The 23,043-nt window shown below is 43.3% G+C and overlaps 1 protein-coding gene and 1 pseudogene across 5 annotated transcripts; one reads left to right on the forward strand and one right to left on the reverse strand.

The window, feature by feature from the left end:
• Nucleotides 1-223: 223 nt before the first annotated feature.
• LOC113900681 lies at nt 224-795 on the reverse strand (annotated as a pseudogene).
• Nucleotides 796-4,738: 3,943 nt separating this feature from the next.
• LOC113900924 (histone H3.3-like) lies at nt 4,739-22,075 on the forward strand. Of its 5 annotated transcripts, none has more exons than XR_003513260.1 (3): nt 4,739-4,751; nt 12,313-12,314; nt 21,712-22,075. XR_003513260.1 is itself a non-coding variant. In XM_027554569.1 (3 exons), exon 3 carries the CDS (start codon nt 21,171-21,173, stop codon nt 21,579-21,581), a length of 411 nt encoding a protein of 136 aa, XP_027410370.1. In that variant the 5' UTR covers nt 4,739-4,751; nt 12,313-12,314; nt 21,144-21,170; the 3' UTR covers nt 21,582-21,614. The 5 variants fall into 5 exon arrangements, 4 of the variants coding, with proteins under 4 accessions (XP_027410370.1, XP_027410372.1, XP_027410371.1 ...); XM_027554569.1 differs by lacking the exon at nt 21,712-22,075 and adding an exon at nt 21,144-21,614; XM_027554571.1 differs by lacking the exon at nt 21,712-22,075 and adding an exon at nt 21,153-21,614.
• Nucleotides 22,076-23,043: the final 968 nt, after the last annotated feature.

The following is a 23,043-nucleotide window of genomic DNA, read 5'->3' on the forward strand; positions in this document are numbered from 1 at the left end:
GCCTTCTTGCTTTTTTTTTTTAATTGCTTTATTAAGTTTATATTTTTCCATGCAAATGGGTGAAACTTTACTGTTGAGAGAAACTTAGATTGTGTGCCAAGGCAACACAAAACCCACCTGACACATGGAAATTACATAAGGGCCACAGAAAACAGATTAGTAAAGGCATTATTAGGAAAATGCAAGGAAAAAGAGAACAACAGTGGGAATCACAGTAATAATCTCATGGAAATGACAGGAACCAGGGCATAAGGCAAAATTCATCATGATAGTCATGCTGATTAGAGATCCCCATAAGGATATGCAGACAATTCCTGAATTGCAGCTCCCAAAGTTTTCTCCTGATTTCTCTCATCTCTTCCATGAACTCTTCCATATCATCTCCATCTCCACCCATCCCATTGTTGACCTGCCTATTGGGTATGGCCCATCAGGCTGCCCAGGTGGCACTAGTGATAAAGAACCCTCCTGCCAATTCAGGAGACATAGGGACATGGGTTTGATCCTTGGGTCAGGAAGATCCCCTGGAGGAGAGCCTGGCAACCCACTCCAATGTTCTTGCCTGGAGAATCCCATGGACAGAGGAGCCTGGCAGGCTACGGTCCATAGGGTCGCAAAGAGTCGGACACAACTTTGCATGCTCGCACACTGGGAATTAGGGGCAAGTCTGCAAGCCTGTCCCCGTCTATGATTTCTTTCTGGCTGGTGGCCTTCATCCCCTCCCAAAGGGTGGCCTTCCTCTCCATTCTGCACAGGCTGCTCCATTTCTTCATTTCCCTGGTTGATATTTGCCATGATGAGACTTTTTTCCCCCTTGGCTATTTTTCTGGGCCTCTCCTCACTGTCTTCTGCTCCTTCCAGTTCTTGCCTCAAGTGTGCGGCTATCGCGTTTAGTTTCGTAGACCTGCTCAGCTTGCCCCGCTCCTGATGCCATCCCACTGTGTGCAGGGCAGCGTGGAGCTTGTACCCAGACGGGAATTGCCTGTTTGCTTTTGAAAAATGAATTAAAGGAGGCTTAAGGAATTCATCCTCAATGGCCATCTGCTGGGCCAAAATTGGACCTATGGAGATATTTTGACTCCAGTATTGGTGCCTAATTTAAAAATGGCAATAGTTCGCACCATGTGGATTTCTGGGATCTAGGGAAGAGTCAGAATACCAGCCACATGGGACCCACATGCAGCAGCTGCCAGCCTTAGTAGGTGCACATGCGTCTCTCACTGAACCTGTCTTCTTTCTCTTGAATCCCTCACTCCTTGGTGTTAGCTGCCTGGCCCCCGTAGGCAAGGAATTTGCAGCCCTGGCTGTGTTTTGATATATCTGACTGGGCCTTCCAAGGGACAGTCAAGTCCTGTGACAGCTCTGCTTCTCAGCAGCTGCGTGACTTGTAGCTACCTTGTCTCTTTAGGTGAGTGTCATGTTGTCATCCTTAAAATTCAGGCAAGCGCCTTCCCTGGTGGTCCAATGGCTAAGACTCTGCCCTCCTGATGCAGTGGGCCCGGGTTCGATCCCTGGACAGGGAACTGGATCACTAAGAGTTTTAATGCCCAACTAAAAAAAAAAGATCCCACATGCTGCAACTAAGACAGCCATTTGGAAACTTGCATATTGGATCATGGAGTGGCTCCTGAACGAACTTTTTGGCCAACCCAATAAACAAGTGGTTGTCGATGAGGTGGGAATAGAGTGAGGGAGACAGATGGGGTGCAGGAGAGGATGGATGGTGGGAAACTGCTAATGGGAACACATTTTCTTGTTGTGATAAAAATATTCTAAAATGCAACTGTGGTGATTAGTGCACTTTTTTTTTTTTTTTGTCCACACCATGTGCCATGTGGGATCTTAGTTCCCTGACCAGGGAATGAAAGGGTTTTTTTTGAAAAAATTTAAAATAAAATTTAAATTTATTTGAAAAACAAAGATTTTTTGAAAACATTTAAAAACAGAATTATTCCCAGGACGCTGAAGGACCTGGAAGCACTCGGAAAGGCACAGACCGTTGAGGGGGCATTAGTTAGCAAGTTGGGCTCAGCTCTGGCCTCATTTCAGTTTGTGTGGGTCACATTGTGTGGCCTCTCTCCAAAGATGACCTTCAGGAGTCACTACTTCTTAAGCCTGAAACCGGACATAGGGTTACTCAGGCTCCTGGGCCCTGTATGTCTGCACCTTAAGACCTGTCACCTCATTTAGTCATCTCTGAAATGTGTATATGTGCACTAAACCCCATGAGCATTTATGGGTACACAGAGAAAAATGAGACCCAATTAGAAACCTTGAGAACCAGTCTTACAGGAAGAGTAAAACCTGAGGACTGCAAATAAAAAGCAGAATGTACAAGGGGTACCACCAGGGGGCACTGGACGATCAGTATTCTCTTCTGATTTAGGAGTCAGAGTGAGGCTTTGTTGTGGTGAGGTAAAAATGCCCACCAGGATTTCAGTAGAGGCAGGGAGTGGGAAAGATTTCAGGGAGACACAGAGAAAGCAACTGCACAAGGGCAGAAAGACGGAGGCAAGTCCCAAGAAGAGTTAAGAGCTCGATTCAGCTGCGTGGGCGCCTGCTCAGTTGTGTCCGATTCTTTGTGACCCTGTGGACTGTAGCTCGGCAGGCTTTGTCCATGGGATTTCCCAGGCAAGAATACTGGAGTGGGTTGTCATTTCCTCCTCCAGGGGATCTTTCTGACCCAGGGATAGAACTGGCATCTCCTGTGTCTCCAGCATTGCAGGCAGATTCTTTACCTACTAAGCCACTGAGGAATTCAGCTGAGTGCAGGGCAAATGTAAGAAATGGAACAACAATGTGATATAATTGGGTGGGCTTCCCTGGTAGCTCAGCTAGTAAAGAATCCCCTGCAATGCAGGAGACCCCGGTTAGATTTCTGAGTTGGGAACATCCCCTGGAGAAGGGATAGCCTACCCACTCCAGTATTCTTGCCTGGAGAATCCCCATGGACAGAGGAGCCTAGCAGGCTATAGTCCATGGGGTCAGACATGACTGAGCGACTTATGTTGTTGTTACAACTTAGAATCTCTTGAAAAAACAATGCCATTGTAAAGAGATTTTTCTTTTTCCTAGGAGACAATGGGGCTTCCCAGGTGGCAATAGTGGTAAAGAATCCACTTGCCAAAGCAGGAGACATAAGAGACGCAGATTCAATCCCTGGGTTGGGAAGATCCACTGGAGAAGGAAATGGCAACCCTCTCCAGTATGCTTGGAGCTTCCCAGGTGGCTCAGTGGCATAGCACCCACCTGCCAATGCAAGAGATGCAGGTTTGATCTCTGGGTCAGGAAGATCCCCTGGAGTAGGAAATAGCATCCCATTCCAGTATTCTTACCCAGAAAATTCCATGAGCAAAGGAGTATGGTGGGCTACAGTCAAAAGAGTCACAGAGTCAGACACGACTGAGCAACTAGGCACACACAGCAGACAATGGGAAGCCAGAGCAGATTTCTGGTTTGGGAGGAACTTTATAGCAGGTGTTTGATTAGAAGGACCAACATGTAGATTAAGCAAAAATGAAACCATACTATTTATCATGCATTTGGCAAGCATTTGCAAAGTACCATTTTAGCATACATTATCTCATTTAATTCCCACAAAGTCCTATGAAATATATTGATTTTTTCCCCATTATACCAAGGAAGAAACTGAGGCCCAGAGAAGATAACTGATTTGCCTGGCCTCCCTTGCCTCAAAGCCAGGCCATGTTACTCCAGATGCTCTTTAGAGGGGTTTCCTCGCAGAACTAGTTATGGGGAAGGTGGTACTTGGATGGATAGTGGAAGGGTCAGGGTGGGGGACCGGAGATAGGGAGTACGGCTGGGAGGCTATTGCAGGAGGTGGAGCAGGAGACTAGGGGTGTCTGATGGAGGGACCATGGGCAGAGATTATGGAATGCTAGAAATGAGATTGAAACACCAGGGAACTAGGTGATTGGTGTGTCCAGGGAACCCCAAACTCTTGGGGCTGGTAAAGAGGAGTTCTGGGTTACCCGAAAGCCCTTTGGTAACTTGCATGTTGGATGGTGAAATGGGTCCTGACCTGGAATTGAACATACACCTTATAGTTAGAATGAGGTTAAATCATGTGACTCCAGAAAACACAGTGTCCTACAAGGACATTTATTGATTCCCAAGGACATTTATTATTTATTGATTCCCTTCTACAAGGAGAAGAGACTCAATAAATGATACCTCCCTCTCTGCCTAGAACACCCTGCTGCTGCTGCTGCTAAGTTGCTTCAGTCGTGTCCAACTCTGTGCGACCCCATAGACGGCAGCCCACCAGGCTCCCCCATCCCTGGGATTCTCCAGGCAAGAACACTGGAGTGGGTTGCCATTTCCTTCTCCAGTGCATGAAAGTGAAAAGTGAAAGTGAAGTCGCTCAGTCGTATCCAACTCCTAGCGACCCCATGGACTGCAGCCTAGAACACCCATTCACCCATTAATGCACACTTTATTCATTCATTCACATCTTCATTTAGCAAAATTTATTGTCTCCTATGTGCCAGTCACTGTACTAGGTTCCAGGGCTGTACCAGTAAACGAGACAGATTTTATATATATAAACATAAATATACATTATATATGCAATATATTTATATATAATGTATATACATTATACATAACATTTATATATAATGTGTACATATATTATATATAAATATATGGTTTAGATATGTAGAGGCAAAATTGATTTTCTAACTCTTTCATTTGGTGTATGTTTCTAAGAAAGATTTGTTCTCTTCCGAGTCTTCACCTTAGGAGGCAATGCCCTTGTTTTAACCAAGAGGCAACTTGTAGCGATTAAAAGCATGCAGTCTTGGGCTTCCCTTGTGGCCCAGAGGTTAAGAATCCACCTTGCAATGCAAGGGACGCAGGTTCAATACCTAGTCCAGGAAGATCCCACATCCAACTCCCCATGTATCACAATTACTGAGCCCATGCTCTAGAGCCTTCAAGCCCCAAATACTGAGCCTGTGTGCTGCAACTGCTGAAGACCCAGGTGCCTAGAGCCTGTGCTCAACACTAGACAAGCCCCCAGCTCACTGCCACTAGAGAAAGCCCACAAACAGCAGCAGAGACCAGCACAGCCAAAAATAAATTTAAAAAAAAAATTTTTTTTAAAGCATGGAGTCTTGTGTCAGACTGCCTGGGTTCAAATCCAAACTTCACCCCTTACTAGCTGTGCAATCTTGGGTAAGTTCTTAGTGACTCTGGGCCTCAGGTGCATTGTCTGTGTAACGGGGTAGTTTTACCTACTCCATAGGCCTGCTGGGCGCCTGGAACCATGCAGGAAGTAATGTTTCTCAAAAGCATCTATGGAATGCTGTATTTGGAGGCAGTTTGTAACATAAACACAGGAAGACTGTCTCATTCTTTGTCATATCCTTCTTTTCTTATCCCAAATGGCCCTATGAAACCTGATGGCCCTTCGACACAGCACACTCGGTTTTTTATTTTTTTTCCGCCATACTGAGCTGTTTGTGGGATCCTGGAGTTGGGTCACTGCAGTGAAAACACTGAGTCCTGATCACTGGTTTGTCAGGGAATGCCTCAGTGCACCTGGTTCTGAATGGCTGTTGGCTCTTCCGCACATTCTAGCACTCACAAAGATAACGGGTTGCCGGCATTTGGTGCGTCTAGCAGCATGGCTGTAGGTTGGATGGCTGTGCCGGAATGCATTGTGAGGCTGACTGTACAGCCCCAGCTCACCAAGTGGCTGCTTTGTAGGGACTGAGAGTTCATTCTGGCCTGCAGGTTTCCATATGCTCATTTTAAAATGAGATAATATCATGACTACGTGTAAATGCAGACTCCTGCAAAGGCAGTCATGTGTCAAGGCACGGCTTGGCATTCGCAACAATACTGATTCTGTGACGGATCCATCCCAAGCCAGGTGGGGGGGTGACTTGCCATTTTGAGGACTGGCTCCTGCCACAGATGGAGGAGAGACTCTTCTTGACTGGCTTATCTCCTCCTTATACTGGGCAGATCCTCCGTTAGGCTTCCTACTCCAGACCATGCTATCCCCTGCAATTTCTATGGCCAAAAAAAAAAAAAAAAAAAACCTGCACTGCACTCCTGCCCACCTTTCTCTCTAGAGTCTAATTTTGGTTTCAACTCGGCAGCTCCAATTCTTGCCTATTAATCCCCCCCAGCCCAGACCGCTGGTTGGGAGCAGTCCCAAGTTCTAATCATTTTTTTTTCCCCAGGCACCATAGTTTTCCCAACTGTGTATCCAACCAGCTTATTATTATTATTATTTCAACCTCTCTGTGCAGCATCTCAGTTCCCTGACCAGGGATAGAACCCACACGCCCTGCAGTGGAAGCTCAGAGTCCTAACCACTGGACCGCCAGGGCAGTCCTCAGCCAGCTTTTTAGCAAGCCAACAAGCATGGGCACAGCACCTCCACAATCGGGCCCGTGTGACGGGGATCACCAAGCTCTTCTCAGAGGCAGACACACAGCTGGGGGCAGGCTTCAGGAAGGCTTGGAACACAAACTGCTGTCTGAGACCAACATGCCAAGGAGACAGGAGAAGAGATCATACACCTATGACGTGCCCATCACCCTAGCACCTCAGAAACCCTGTGGAGGGGCTCCAGTGGTTCCTCCCACCATCCCCCTACCAAAAGTAACCACTTCCCTGAATTTTATGTTAGCTATTCTTTTGCTTTTTTTTTATAAATTTACTACTTATGTATGATCTCTAATCAATATATTTCGAGATCACTGAGCCACCAGAGAAGCCCCATATATATACACATATACATATATATATTCTTTATAGGTTATTACAAGATATCAAATATAGTTCCCTATGATGTGCTGCAATTCATGGGGTCGCAAAGAGTCGGACATGACTGAGTGACTGATCTGATCTGATGCTATACAATAGGTTCTTTTTATTTGTTTTATATATACTAGTGTGGATCTGTTAATCCCAAACTCCTAATTTATCCCTCCCTTCCCAGGACTCTTATTTTTTTAAGGGTGTCTTATTCTAGTTTTATGGATAAAATGTTTTCTCAAAAGTCTTTGAGGGTATTAATAGTTCATTCACGAAGCATTCTTCTCACTGCTTTGTAATGAATTCAGAATTAATTGAAATATGTAATAGTGGTTGAGTTAATTTCATTAATCTATAGAATATGATATTATAATGATTATATTTATAGAAAAGACTAATAACTTAGGACTATCATGATACATCTTAGAGCAAAAAGAGCAAGTTAAACAGTACCACAGTATTATATACTTTTCCCCATATTTTATATATTATTATAAAAATTTTTATTGTGAAAAATACCAAAAGTTGAAAGAATTTTATGATGAACACTACCTCAATTCTAACATTAACATTTTAGTATACTTGCTTTATTGTATTTCTATCCATCTATCAACCCTCTATATCCATCCATCAATCTACCTCATTTTTCGATGCATTTCAAAGTAAATTGCACACGCCAGTATTGTTGTTATTGTTCTTCAGTCACTAAATCAGGTCCAACTCTTTGCAACCCCATGGACTGCAGCACGCCAGGCTCCCCTGTCCTTCACTGTCTCCCAGAGTTTGCTCAGATTCATGTCCATTGAGTCAGTGATGTCATCCAACCATCTCATCCTCTGCTGCCCTCTTCTCCACACCAATTTCAGTTCAGTTCAGTTCAGTTCAGTCGCTCAGTCATGTCCGACTCTTTGCGACCCCATGAATCGTAGCACGTCAGGCCTCCTTGTCCATCACCAACTCCTGGAGTTCACTCAAACTCACTTCCATCAAGTCGGTGATGCCATCCAGCCATCTCATCCTCTGTCATCCCCTTCTCCTCCTGCCCCCAATCCCTCCCAGCATCAGAGTCTCCACACCAGTATACTCTCCCCTAAATACTTTAGCATGAACATCATTAACAATATTTCAATATTTGCTTCCAGTGCTTATTCATCTAAAATAAAATTTACATATAATGAAATACATAAACCTTAAAAGTGTAAAATTTTGAGTTTAGACAAACTCACAATCTGTGTCAAGTCAAATGCTTCCCCAGGTGTAAACATTATTCATTACACCAGAAATTTCCCTCATACCCTTCTTAATCAATGTCTGTCCCCAGGGGGAATCACTGCTTTGATTTTTTTTTTTTTCTACCTTAGGTTAGTTTTGCCTGTTATTTCAGTTTTAAACATAGAAGAGAAAAAGAAAATTATGTAATATGCATGTTGTTTTACCATATGGCTGGCATGTGCCAGTACTTGTTCTAAGTGCTTTAGAAATATGAACTCACCTACCCATATCAACACTTTGAGCAAGGTAGTATCATTTTCTCCATTTTACAGATAAGGAAACTGGGAGGTAAAGTAGCCAAACAGCTTAATCAATGCCTCATTACTGAGGAGTAGGGCTTGGGCCCCGCAGTCCCCACTGTTAACCACACATCAGCCTCTGTGTGAACATCTTCCAGACCTACGTCAACTTCAAGATGCTGGCAGCAGTTCTCTTGGGTAGTAGGGTTGTGGGTGACTTTTGTTTTCTTCCTTTTGCTTACCTGTATTTTCTAAGCCCTGAATAATCATTGGAGGGACTGATGCTGAAGTTGAAGCTCCAATATTTTGGTCACCTGATGCGAACTCACTGGAAAAGACCCTAATACTGGGAAAGATGGAGGGCAGGAGAAGAGGGCATCAGAGGATGAGATGGCTGGATGGCATCACTGATGCAGTGGACATGAACTTGGGCAAACTCCAGGGCAGAGTGAGGGACAGGGAGGTCTGGCGTGCTGCAGTCCATGGGGTTACTGAATCAGAATCAGTGTCACTGAATAAGAATCAGAAATGACTGAGCAACTGAACAACATTTTCTAAGATTTCTTCAATGAACGTATATTACATCTCTTGCTTGTATACCTAAAACTTTAAAAAGTATTTTAAAATATTTCCTGGAGAAGGAAATGGCAACCCACTCCAGTATTCTTGCCTGGGAAAACCCACAGACAGAGGAGCCTGGCAGGCTGCAGTCCATGAAGTCGAGAAAGAGTCAGATACAACTTAGGAACTAAACAACAAACAGACTAGTGAAGAAATTACTGAGAAGTCCCTGTAATTCCAAGACACAGATGCCTTTGAACAGAACAAAAGTTTTTACATCACTTAAACAAGAAAGAAAAAAACTATGGATTTATAGTTTAAAATTGTATACCTGTTTACACTGAATTTCAAATAAAGGGACTTTGTTATTTTTCCTTAAGGGCTGCAACATATATATATATACATATAAATATTTCTGTTTTTAAATAAAAGTTATTCTTAATGTGTTAAAAAAATAAAATATTCTCAACATGGCCTAACACTACTCTTTTCTGAGTCATGACACCCCCTCAGCTGAGCTCTCTTCACACTCACAGCCAAACCCTTGAATACCGACAGGCTAAAGCATGAGCACTTTCTGCATCACACTGTGTCTCCTCAGGGTTCACTTATTTGACTATTTCAACCAAAGAACAAGCAGACATCCGGTGTCACATAAGAACTACGTCTATGAGTTGACATGTGAACACGGGTGGGCGAGAGGCAGGAAGTGACTCATTCACCATGGTTTCTGAGTTTGCTCTTCTTGAAATTATGCGTAGGATTTCAATAGATGTGCTCAGCATCTTGAAATCAGTAGAGTCTGCTTATATTTCTGAAATCTCCATTTAATCATCAGCATCTATTTGCTGTCCTCCTAGCAGTACGAACGCTACATCTGAGAGGAAAGAGCCTGCTGTTCAATGTGCGATGAGATGCCATTCAGACTGATGAAGCAGGAGCTGCATTCTATGCACAAGTAGCAGCTCTGCTATTCATGATTCTCCTCCTTTACAGGGCATTCCGGGCTGACTGGAAACAAGGCAGCGAATTTTTACTTTCCCTCCACGTTCAGCAGCATCAGCAGCGTACAGCTCTGTCCACACAGGCTTTGACTGCACAGCAAACTTTGAAAACTGTTTGTCACCAGAGCAAGCTAGCTCTTCCAGCTTGTTATAACAAGAAGTTAGTTCAATGAAAACCTTGCAGTTGTTGAAAAATTGATTTTTTTGAAATTTCTGGTTGAGAAAAAATGGTTTTTACTGTATCATGATTATTTTGCCTTAGCTTCCTTGATGCCCAAACCTGGTATTTTATTTAAGATCCAAATGTTTATTGGATCTTAAATATTTACACCTCCCTGGTATTCAGTGATTAAGACTCCTTGCTCCCAATGCAGGAGGCCTGGGTTCATCCCTGGTCAGGGAACTATGCCCCACAAGCCATACCTAAGATCCAGTGCAGCCAAATAAACAAGTAAATAAATTAAAAAATAAATGTTTATTTGCTTATCTAATTCTTGGCCATCGACTCAATTTCTACATCATCCTGGTCAGGATTCTGTGTGGATCTTAGGCATGTTTCCTGTAAATTATCCCCAACTTCCAAAGAGCCTATAAAAACAAAAAGATACCTATCCAAACAGTCTCCTATTCTTCGTAGCTGGAACACTCGGGATAATGAATGAATGTGTCAATCTTTTATTCCATTCATTCATTCCAAGACACAGCTGTTGTAAAACCAGCATAGAATTAAGTTTAATTTTAGTCTTTGCCCTTAAGAGTCCCAGAATTTCATTAGTGATACCGAAACTTAGTGGGGCTTCTCTAGGTATCCACCTGCCAATGCAGGAGACGCAAGAGACTCAGGTCTGATCCTTGGGTCAGGAAGATCCCTTGGAGAAGGAAATAGCAACCCACTCAAGTATTATTGCCTGGAAAATTCCACGGACAGAGGAGCCTGGCGGGCTGCCACCCGTGGAGTCACAGAGTCTGACAGTCTGACAGTGACACACACACACACACACACACACACACACACACGACTAAGCAAGGTGCAGATTTCTGTGGTAAGTACCGTATTTTGTAATGTGAATATGGATGACAGATACCAACACCCAGGAGGGTGGGTGGCTACTCCCTGAGCAAGGCGCTCTAAATATATGGGGTTATTTAATCCTCATGTTGTAGCCACGCGTTCCGGGAAACGAACTCACTCAGAAGGACAATGCAGATAGTGGAGTGCAGTTTATTACACCGGCGGGCCCAAGGCAGAGTCTCCTCTTAGCCAAGGACCCCGACCAGTTTTTGTGAAAACCTTATATACCCTAAGTGTATGTGGCCAAACCCACCTCCCCAAATTCCCTTAAACTAGTCTGACCAAAGGAAAAAGAAAGATACAATCAAAGTTAACCTGTGATTCATATGCCTTAAGCTTAGGTAGTTAACAGTGGACAATTATCAATAGGCTTGTGGTCATACCCCAATAAGCATAATAGAATGTATGATTCTATTTGGTTACATAGATAAGTAGGGTATTCTTTGAGGCAATAGAGAGCCCTGGGGCCCTTCCTTGCAGGGGCCTGGTTTTCCAGTTGGTATGTCGTTTCCACAGTTACTGGGCATAGAGCTCAAAGTCCACAGTCCGGCCCAAGACGGAGTCCTGCTTTCAAGATACAGCCTGTTCTGTTTCCTCCTTCACTCACACTAACCTTAAGAGAAAAGGAGTTTTATCATCGTGTTTATCACATGAGGAAGCTGGGGCTCTGGGAGGGTCAGAACTTTTCAGGCCTCAGACAATAGGCAGCAAGACAGGGCTCTGAGTCTTGGTACTGTTCTCTTTCTCCTGCCACACCAATCTGCGTCCATGGGGGAAGGATGGATCATGCAAAGTGTTAGGCACTCAGTCTTATCTGACTTCTTGAGACCCTTTAGACTATAGCCCGCCAGGCACCTCTGTCCACAGAATTCTCCAGGCAAGAATACTGGGCTGGGGGTGATGGGTGGGGTGGGGCTGGGGTGGGCCAGAATTCCAGGAAAGTGCCAATGTTCCCCTTGCAACAGTGCTCTGCTCATATGTGCAACTCTGGGAAGTACTGTCTCAGACATTCATTTACAGGCTCTACACCCTGGGGCGGGGAGGATGGGGGGTGGGGCTGCAAGCTTCTCTCAACCACGCACCCCAGTCACTGTGCACCCCTATACTCTCCCGAGGTGACCTCAGTGTCCTGATAAGCAGACTCCGCTGAGAGAGTGTAGAGGTGGGGGGATGGTTCCTGGGAGGGTGCAGGAGCCACTGGGGGCACAGTTGGTGGTGAAGGGCTGAAGGGAGAGTGCTCATGGAGCCCCAACACTGATCTGGAGGAGGAAGCCCCTTCCTGAGTCTCTGGAACCAAGTGGACAAAGCCCAGAGTTACACAGGCCAGCGTGGGAGCACCTGTTTCTTTCAGTTCAGTTCAGTCCCTCAGTCGTGTCCGACTCTGTGACCCCATGGACTGCAGCACACCAGGCCTCCCTGTCCATCACCAACTCCCAGAGTTTACTCAAACTCAAGTCCATCCAGTGGGTGATGCCATCCAGTCATCTCATCCTCTGTCGTCCCCTTCTGCTCCCGCCTTCAGTCTTTCCCAGCATCAGGGTCTTTTCCAATGAGTCAGTTCTTCCCATGAGGTGGCCAAAGTATTGGAGTTTCAGCTTCAGCATCAGTCCTTCCAATGAACATCCAGGACTAATCTCCTTTAGGATGGACTGGTTGGAACTCCTTGCAGTCCAAGGGACTCTCAAGAGTCTTCTCCAACACCACAGTTCAAAAGCATCAATTCTTTGGTGCTCAGCTTTCTTTATAGTCCAACTATCACATCCATACACGACTACTGGGAAAACCATAGCTTTGACTAGACAGACTTTTGTCGGTAAAGTAATGTCTCTCTGTTGTCTAGGTTGGTCATAACTTTTCTTCCAAGGAGCAAGTGTCTTTTAATTTCATGGCTGCATTCACCATCTGCAGTAATTTTGGAGCCCCCCAAAATAAAGTCTGTCTCTGTTTCCACTGTTTTCCCATCTATAAAATTCATTTTGAGCACCATCCAACCAAGACACACCACCCCATTTAATATTTTATGATTTATTTTCCATGTTAATATAGATTTACATTATATTTTTTATATATACAGTATATTTCTATCTTTTTAATAGGTGTATTGTGTGATGATCAAAGCATAAGATTTGTGTAGTGAATTCAGAGAAGACAATGGCACCCCACTCCAGTATTCTTGCCTGGAAAATCCCAAGGACAGAGGAGCTTGGTAGGCTGCGGTCCAGGGGTCGCTAAGAGTTGGACACGACTGAGCGGCTTCACTTTCACTTTTCACTTTCATGCATTGGAGGAGGAAATGGCAACCCACTCCAGTGTTCTTGCCTGGAGAATCTCAGGGACAGGGGAGGCTGGTGGGATGTCGTCTATGGGGTCACACAGAGTCAGACACAACTGAAGCAACTTAGCAGCAATTTTGGTAAACATATTTCAGATACATGGGTTCATGACAAGACCCTTTTACAAAAACTTTATCATTTTAAAAAATCTTCACAGATCTGTGGCTGAGCTTATCCCAATGATCATAGTTATCTTTTCATGCATAATCTGCCGTTTCCTCTAGCTGTGGGAGTCTTTGTGTGGCCTCTGGGCACTTTCTCTAACGTCATCTGAGACCGTCTACTGATGGCTCCCTCACTTTAAAGATCAGCAAGATGTCCTAGGCTTGCCACACCTTTTCGGATATCCTGACAAATTGTGCTGTCACCCTCCAAAGAATTCTGACTCTTTTTAGTGAAGAACAGCAGCAGAGTGGGCTTCCCTGGTGGCTCAACGGTAAAGAATCTGCCTGCAATGTACAAGACCCAGGTTCGATCCGTGGGTCAGGAAGATCCCCTGGAGGCATGCATGGCAACCCACTCTAGTATTCTTGCCTAGAGAATCCTATGGGCAGAGGACCCTGGCAGTCTGCAGACCACAGGACATGACTGAAGTGACTAGGCGGCAGCAGCAGGACAGTGAACCCAAATCTGGTCTTAAACATATGGATTCAGGGACTTCCTCGGTGGTCCAGTAGTTAAGTCTTTGTGTTTCTGATCTAGGGGCTGTGGGTTCAATTCCTGGTCAGGGAACTAAAATCCCACATACTGCATAGCACAGCAAAAAAAAAAATCATGGATTCAAACGTGTTTGTATAACACAGCAAGTGGGCTTGTTGCCCACTGCACACAAAAGCCCAAATACCATTTTGGGCAATTTTGTTTTTTGCTGAAAGAAAAAGGCTTTATTGCAGGGCAGCCAAGCAGGGAGTGAAACCAGTCCATCCTAAAGGAAATCAACCTTGAGTATTCATTGGAAGGACTGATGCTGAAGCTGAAGCTCCAATACTTTGGACACCTTATGGGAAGAGCCGACTCACTGGGAAAGCCCCTAATGCTGGGAAATATTGAAAGCAAAAGAAGAGGGTGACAGAAGATAAGATGGTTAGATAGCATCATCAACTCAACGGACATAAGTTTCAGCTAACTCTGGGAGATAGTGAAGGACAGGGAAGCACGGCATTCTGTAGTCCATGGGGTCCCAAGTGTTGAACATTCTTAGTGACTGAACAACAGCAAGCAGGGAGACAGGAGGCAAAGTTCAGATCTGTCTCTCCCGTGGCTTGTGACTGGGATGTCTATTCTGAAAGTGGCGACTTATAAAGGGAGGGGCCTGGCAAATGATTGGTGGAAAGTAGGTTTACCTTACTATGTAAACTGCAAGAGTTCTCTATGGGGACATCCCTGGTGGTCCAATGGTTAAGACTTCACCTTCCAATGCAGGGGGTACAGTTGGATCCCTGGTCGGGGAGCTCAGATCCCACATGCCTCATAGCTGAAAAGCCAAAACATAAAAAACAGAAACAATAAGGTAATAAATTCAATACAGACTTCTTAAATGGTCCATATTTTAAAAAATCTTTTAAAAAAAGTTCTCTGTGCAGGTCCTTGAAGCCTCTTCATGGATTGCATGTGCAGCTTGCGGGGAGCAGTTCCTATGTAACACATGGTGGATTTTTGGCCTGTGGCAGCCAAAGTTCACCATCAGTCACTCTAGTCCCTCAACTCATCTGCACGATGCTCAGTCAGGAGGAGCTGTCAGCAAGTTGTTTACTTAGCTTTCTCTGTGTGCCAAGTCACTTCATTCGTGTCCAACTCTTTGTGACCCTACAGACCGTAGCCCACCAGGCAGCTCTGTCCATGGGATTCTCTAGGCAAGGATACTGGAGTGGGTGGCCATGCCCTTCTCCAGGGGATCTTCCCAACCCAGGTATCAAACCCAGGTCTCTTACATCTACCTGAGTTGGCAGGTGGGTTCTTTACCACTAGTGCCACCTGGGAAGCTGGTACTCTGCAAAATAAGCTTGGTGCTCTTGGTGCATCATTTTGTTTCTATCTTGTTTCTACCTTAAGCTACAGGGTGTAGGGTGTGGTTTCATCTGCCTGTATGAGGTGGCTGGTTGCAGTGCGAATTCACAGACTGGCACTTGTTTGGGACGAACTTGGGTACCTTTGGCAGTGACGTGCATCTTCTCTGTCTGCCCCTGCCCACCCTCTCTCACCCTGCTCTGTGCCCTGGGGAACTGGCCCTGAAGGATTAAATCAGAGACTCCCTTGTCCACTGGCTTCCAACTGGTTTTGGCCAGTCAGAAATCAGTCTTGAGAGAACTCAGCTCTTTTCCTATGGGGTCCCAGAGGCACAGTTTCATCCTCTCAACTGAAGGCCACATTTTTTTAAAAATGAGATTTTGTCCAAATAACTACTCTTCTCAAGTTCTAGTAACAGATCACCCCACCCTCCTAACCCGTACCCAGAGCTGGGCTGGCTTCAGGAACAATAGCCATCCCTTGCATGCATGCATGCTAATTCACTTTAATCGTGCATGACTGGGTTTGAACCTATGAACTGTAGCCTGCCAGGCTCTTCTGTTCATGGGATTCTCCAGGTAAGAATACTTGAGTGTGTTGCCATGCCCTCCTCCAGGGGATCTTCCCGACCCAGGCATCGATTCCAAGTCTCTTAGGTTTCCTGTATTGGCAGGCAGGTTCTTTACCACTAGCGCCACCTGGGAACCCCGTTATCCCTTGCAGCTTTCCCCAAATCCCCACCCTTTTTGTTCCTTTATTAAATTCTTCTCAATTACTCAGCATGAGGATGCCATCAAATCCCGCTGGGAACCCTGATACCAGTTTCAGGACTTATTTAAAAAAAAAAAAACTGATTTTTTAAAAACTTTTCTATATTTTCTAAGCTTTTCAAAATCACCATGGTTTGCCCTTATGAGTTGTTAAAATATTATCCAGAAACATCATACACATTCTTTTTTGAGGGTCATCTTGAGCAACTGGTGTTCCAAAAGATACATTTTTGGAAATATTAGCAAAAATCACTTCTAGAAATTACTCCCCAAATCTCTAACACTTGTCTCTGGGTCAGGGGGTGTGACAGTAGCTTCTTTATTCTATTCCTCCTATATATTTTTACAATGAGCATGTACCATTTTTACAAAAAGATACAAACTTGAAAATTTTCTAGGGAAATGCGTATATTTTGATGCTTAAAAGCAAAAGTGAGTTAACTTTTTCTGTAAATGACCAGATGGTAAATGTTTTAGAGTTGCTAGCCAGGAGGCAAAATGGAGAATATTATGTAAGTGCTTACATAATCAGAGAAAATAATTTTCCACGTAATTTTCTACAAAGTTCATATAAAAATAATCAAATGCAATTTTTTTGGTAATATGGATCTACTAATGGAAGAATTATTCCATGATTATACAGTGGAAGTGACAAATAGATTCAAGGGGTTAGATCTGATAGCGTACCTGAAGAACTATGGACGGAGGTTCGTAACATTGTACAGGAAGCACTGATCAAGACCATCCCAAAGAAAAAGAAATGCAAAAAGGCAAAATGGTTGTCCAAGGAGGCCTTACAAATAGCTGAGAAAAGAAGAGAAGCTAAAGGCAAATGAGAAAAGGAAAGATATACCCATTTGAATGCAGAGTTCCAAAGAATAGCAAGGAGAGATAAGAAAGTCTTCCTCAGTGATCAGTACAAAGAAATAGAGGAAAACAATAGAATGGGAAAGACTAGAGATCTCTTCAAGAAAATTAGAGATATCAAGGGAACACTTAATGCAAAGATGGGCACAATAAAGAATAGAAATGGTATGGACCTAACAGAAGCACAAGATATTAAGAAGAGGTGGCAACAATACACAGAAGAACTACACAAAAAAGATCTTCACGACTCAGATAACCACGATGGTGTGATCACTCACCTAGAGCCAGACATCCTGGAATGTGAAGTCAAGCGGGCCTTAGGAAGCATAACTACAAACAAAGCTAATGGAGGTGATGGAATTCCAGTTGAGCTATTTCAAATCCTAAAAGATGATGCTGTGAAAGTGCTGCACTCAATATGCCAGCAAATTTAAAAAACTTAGCAGTGACCACAGGACTGGAAAGTCAGTTTTCATTCCAATCCCAAAGAAGGGTAATGCCAAAGAATGTTCAAATTACCACTCAATTGCACTCATCTCACATGCTAGCTCAAAATTCTCTAAGAGAGGACTCAACAGTACATGAACTGTGAACTTCCAGATGTTCAAGCTGGATTTAGAAAAAGACAGAGGAATCGGAGATCAAATTGCCAACATCTGTTGGACCACAGAAAAAGCAAGACAGTTCCAGAAAAACTCTACTTCTGCTGTATTGATTACACCAAAGCCTTTGACTGTGTGGATCACAACAAACTGTGGAAAATTCTTCAAGAGATGGGAATTCCAGACCACCTTATCTGCTTCTGAGAAACCTGTATACAGGTTAAGAAGCAACAGTTAGAACTGGACATGGAACAACACACTGGTTCCAAATCAGGAAAGGAGTATGTCAAGGGTGTATATTGTCACCCTGCTTATTTAACTTGTATGCAGAGTACATCATGCAAAATGCTGAGCTGGATGAAGCATAAGGTGGTATCAAGATTCCCAGGAGAAATATCAATAACCTTAGATATGCAGATGACATCACCGTTATGGCACAAAGTAAAGAGGAACTAAAGAGCCTCTTGATGAAAGTGAAAGAGGAGAGTGAAAAGGCTGGCTTAAAACTCAACATTTAAAAAACTAAGATCATGGCATCCAGTTCCATCACTTCATGGCAAATAGATGGGGAAACAATGGAAACAGTGACAGACTTGATTTTCTTGGATTCCAAAATCACTGCAGATGGTGACTGCAGCCATGAAATTAAAAGACGCTTGCTCCTTGGAAGAAAAGCCAACCTAGACTGCATATTAAAAAGCAGAGACATTACTTTGCCAACAAAGGTCCATCTAGTTAAAGCTATGGTTTTTCCAGTAGTCATGTATGGATCTGAGAGTTGGACTGTGAAGAAGGCTAAGTGCCGAAGAACTGATGCTTTTGAACTGTGGTGTTGAAGACTCTTGAGAATCCCTTGGACTGGAAGGAGATCCAACCAGTCCATCCTAAAGGAAATCAGTCCTGAATATTCATTGGAAGGACTGATGCCGAAGTTGAAGCTCCAATACTTTGGCCATCTGATGCGAAGAACTGACTCATTTGAAAAGACCCTGATGCTGGGAAAGATTGAAGGGGATGACAGAGGATGAAATAGTTAGATAGCATCACTGACTCAATGGACATGAGTTTGAGCAAGCTCCAGGAGTTGGTGATGGACAGGGAAGCCTGGTGTGCTGCAGTCCATGGGGTCGCAAAGAGTCAGACACGACTGAGCGACTGAACTGAATGGAAGAATGGAATTAAAAAAAAAAAAACATGTCAGTGAGCTGGGGCTCAAAGTTAGTGTTCCCTATCATCCAAATTTGGCCACCTGATGTGAAGAGTTGACTCATTGGAAAAGACTCTGATGCTGGGAGGGATTGGGGGCAAGAGGAGAAGGGGACAACAGAGGATGAGATGGCTAGATGGCATCACTGACTCGATGGACATGAGTCTCAGTGAAGTCCGGGAGTTGGTGATGGACAGGGAGGCCTGGCGTGCTGCGATTCATGGGGTTGCAAAGAGTCGGACATGACTGAGCGACTGATCTGATCTGATCATCCAAACTGATTGCAAATTTCATCTGTAAGTGCTGATCTGTAATGAAATATTACATATTGCTTCTTTTTCTGTTGAGGTGTGGTTGATGTACAGTATTATATGCTTCAGGTGCATGACACAGTGATTCACAGTTCTAAAGGTAACATTTCATTTACAGTTATTGTAAAATATTAGCTATATTCCCTGTGTAGTACATAGTGATTCTTGGAAAATATTTTTCAGTACAGATAAAGATTGTTAATTGATATTAATCCACAACTTATGATTTTAATTGAGCATATTTATTCTTATATGGAGAAGGAAATGGCAACCCACTCCAGTATTCTTGCCTAGAGAATTCCATGGACAGAGGAGCCTGGTGGGCTGCTGTCCATGGGGTCACACAGAGTCAAACATGACTGAAGAGACTTAGCAGCAGCAGCATTGTTATATAATTAGATTTATCTCAATATTTGACTTTTAGTATGTCATTATACTGCAGATTAATCACTCATTAGAGATTACCTGGAAGATCCTCAATTAAAAGTTAAAAACAAAGTTAAATGGATTTTGAAATATGGAACTGTTCTTTCCAATTGCACCAGTATCTGGCAAACTGCTGGAACTGCAGTTCAGAAATAATTCAGAAAATATATCTACTGCAGATTTATGTGGGAATGGACATCCTGCTTCTTGTTTCATCTTTTGACAGCATGGGAAGTGTATTGAGCAGCTTGCTATTACTTGTGATTCAGTTTGTTGAAATGACGTTATCACAGAATAAATTTCACATATGCCATTTTGCCTTGTAATTTTAGGTTGACCTCACTAAGAAACAATATCAAGTCTGCAGCAAAAACTAATTTCCAAAGCCACTCAGTGTTTGAGCAAAGTAGTTGAGGACAGTTTCAGAGAGAAAATGTTACTCTCAGCTCCAATCTTGAAAAAATTGCAAACTGCTGTGTGGTAGGGCAAGTCAGTATATTCAGCTTCAATTTCTAAAGAAAATTCGCAGAACTGATGATTTTTAAGTCCATGAGAATAAACTAAGTTCACCGTTGACACTGTTGATCACTGAAACATGAGGGATTCAAATATTTTCCACAAAGTACCTGTCGATGAATAATAGGATGAATAACCATGGACTTTAAACACCTGTTCGCTAGTTTTGTAAATTTGTTCACCAAAGGCTTTTCCTGTTCCACAAACATTTTTCCCACCATCAGATGTAACACATATTAGCAGATTCTACTTCAGGTTGTACTGAATTAGTGTTTTCTCAACTTTGAAATATTCCTGCCTCTAGCTGGTCCATGAAGATATTCATGAAGTCTACTTCTTCAGTAACTACAAACTCTGCTCTGGCTTCTTGAATCAACAGCAACAATTGAACAGTATCAATAATACCTGTAGGTTCATCAATTCTGGGAAGACCACTCAAAATCATTTGCCTTGTTTTTTAATTATTGATCTCTCTGCGAATGTTTTCAAGTCTTTGAGCAACTGTTCTCATCGGTATAATAGTTTTCAATAAGTTTTAGATTTTACGGGCTAGGAGGCAGAATCGAATAAATTATCTAGGAACTTTCTGCATATTTATTTTTAATGATGAAAATAAATTTATTAAATATATTTTTGGGGAAAGCTACTATATATTTTTTAAATGAGTGACTGCTGCTACAGTTTATTCTTGTGTCATTCGTGTACAGTCACCAATTAGTGTGACTGACAAGGCGTCCAAACAACTTGGTTTGGACCAACTTCATCATGTTGAAGAAGAAAAATCACTAGAAATCAGACCAAGAAGTGTTCACCGCTAGAGGGCTTTCTGTTGATGTGCAATCTGGAATTCTCCAGGCAAGAATACTGGAGTGGGTTGGTATTCACTTCTCCAGGGGATCTTCCCAAAATAGGGATCAAACATGCATGTCTTGCATTGGCAGGGACTTCTTTACCATCTGAGCTACCAGGGAAGCTCTTAAATGGATTAGTGGGTCTCTAATTTGGAGTCTCTAATTTGGTGTAACATCTAACTTCATTTCTGTGCAGACCATCAATTAGCAAATGTCTTCTAACCTGACAATCATTTTAAAAACAAACCCTGGCCGTCGCTCTCCAACACCAGCGCCGCCTCTACTCGCCGAGCTCCAGCCGAAGGAGAAGGGGGGTAAGTAAGGAGGTCTCTATACCATGGCTCGTACAAAGCAGACTGCCCGAAAATCGACCGGTGGTAAAGCACCGAGGAAGCAAGCAGCTACAAAAGCCACTCGCAAGAGTGCGCCCTCTACTGGAGGGGTGAAGAAACCTCATCGTTACAGGCCTGGTACTGTGGCACTCCATGAAATTAGATGTTATCAGAAGTCCACTGAACTTCTGATTCGCAAACTTCCCTTCCAGCGTCTGGTGCGGGAAATTGCTCAGGACTTCAAAACAGATCTGCGCTTCCAGAGTGCAGCTATTGGTGCTTTGCAGGAGGCAAGTGAGGCTTATCTGGTTGGCCTTTTTGAAGACACCAACCTGTGTGCTATCCATGCCAAACGTGTAACAATTATGCCAAAAGACATCCAGCTAGCACGCCGCATACGTGGAGAACGTGCTTAAGAATCCACTATGATGGGAAACATTTCATTCTTTGAAAAAAAAAATTATCTTCTTCCTGTTATTGGTAGTTCTAAACGTTAGATATTTTTTTTTCATGGGGTCAAAAGGTACCTAAGTATATGACTGCAAGTGGAAAATAGGGGACAGAAATCAGGTATTGGCAGTTTTTCCATTTTCATTTGTGTGTGAATTTTTAATATAAATGTGGGGACATAAAGCATTAAGGAAAGTCAAAATGTTTCAGTGAACAAGTTTCAGCAGTTCAACTTCATAACAATTATAAATAAACCTGTTAAATTTTTCTGGACAATGCCAGCATTCGGATTTTTTTAAAACAAGTAAATTTCTTATTGACTGCAACTAAGTGGTATTTGTAGCATTTTTATCATACAGTAGATTCCACCTACTCACTATACTTTTCTAACTGAGTTGCCCTACGTGCAAGTACATGTTTTTCATATTGTCTGTCTTCTGTGCTGTTCCTGTAAGTTTGCTGTTAAAATACATTAAACTATAAAAAAAACCCTTAGTTAGTTGATCATGAAAACACACCTTTAAACACATGACTTTAAAACCCATTGTTTTGCCCACTTTGAAATGTATTTTTTTTCACCCTGACATTGTCATGGCATCAGTTTTAAAATAATAATTTCATTATCACTGATTGATTGCACTGATGCTTAGTAGCAGGAGCCTGTGGTCTATTCTTCATCACGAAAGTTTGTAAAGAGTAACTTTGAAACTTCACTAATGGCCAGTGAGAAGAATCTTTCCCCCTCCACCATAAGTCAGTATTTTTGGAAGTACCGTCCAAGTTGTTTGACATCCCTTCTGCATAGGGACATTCTGCATCCCTAACCACTGGCTGCTGCTGCTGCTGCTAAGTCGCTTCAGTCGTGTCCGACTCTGTGCGACCCCCATAGATGGCAGCCCACCAGGCTTCCCCGTCCCTGGGATTCTCCAGCCAAGAACACTGGAGTGGGTTGCCATTTCCTTCTCTTTCCTCACTTTCCTGCGTGAAAGTGAAAAGTGAAAGTGAAGTTGCTCATTTGTGTCCGGCTCTTCGCAACCCCATGGACTGCAGCCTACCAGGCTCCTCCGTCCATGGGATTTTCTAGGCAAAAGTACTGGAGTGGGGTGCCATTGCCTTCTCCGAACCACTGGCTAGGAGGTGTGAAATTTATCCTTCAGCAGAAGGATTTCAATTGGTAATTATGGAGAGATTGTGAAACCTTCCTTTTCTCCTCGGACAGCCAACACAAGACAGAAAGGCTAAGATTCCTTCTTAGTCTCTAAAGATCCTTTTCTTTATTTTTAAAGAATTTTGGCCATGCTGTGAAGCATACAGGATCTAACCCCAACCAGGTATTGAACCTGTATCCCCTGCAGTGGAAGCACAGAATGTCAACCACTGGACCACCCAGAAAGCCCCTAAAGATCCTTTCTAAAAAGCACATTCCAT

The sequence above is a fragment of the Bos indicus x Bos taurus genome, chromosome 11 (assembly GCF_003369695.1).
Source record: "Bos indicus x Bos taurus breed Angus x Brahman F1 hybrid chromosome 11, Bos_hybrid_MaternalHap_v2.0, whole genome shotgun sequence".
NCBI classification, from domain to species: domain Eukaryota; kingdom Metazoa; phylum Chordata; class Mammalia; order Artiodactyla; family Bovidae; genus Bos; species Bos indicus x Bos taurus.

Excerpts from the sequence above, each read along its gene's own strand:
- LOC113900924 (XM_027554569.1), top strand. The coding sequence starts at position 21,171 with ATGGCTCGTACAAAGCAGACTGCCCGAAAATCGACCGGTGGTAAAGCA.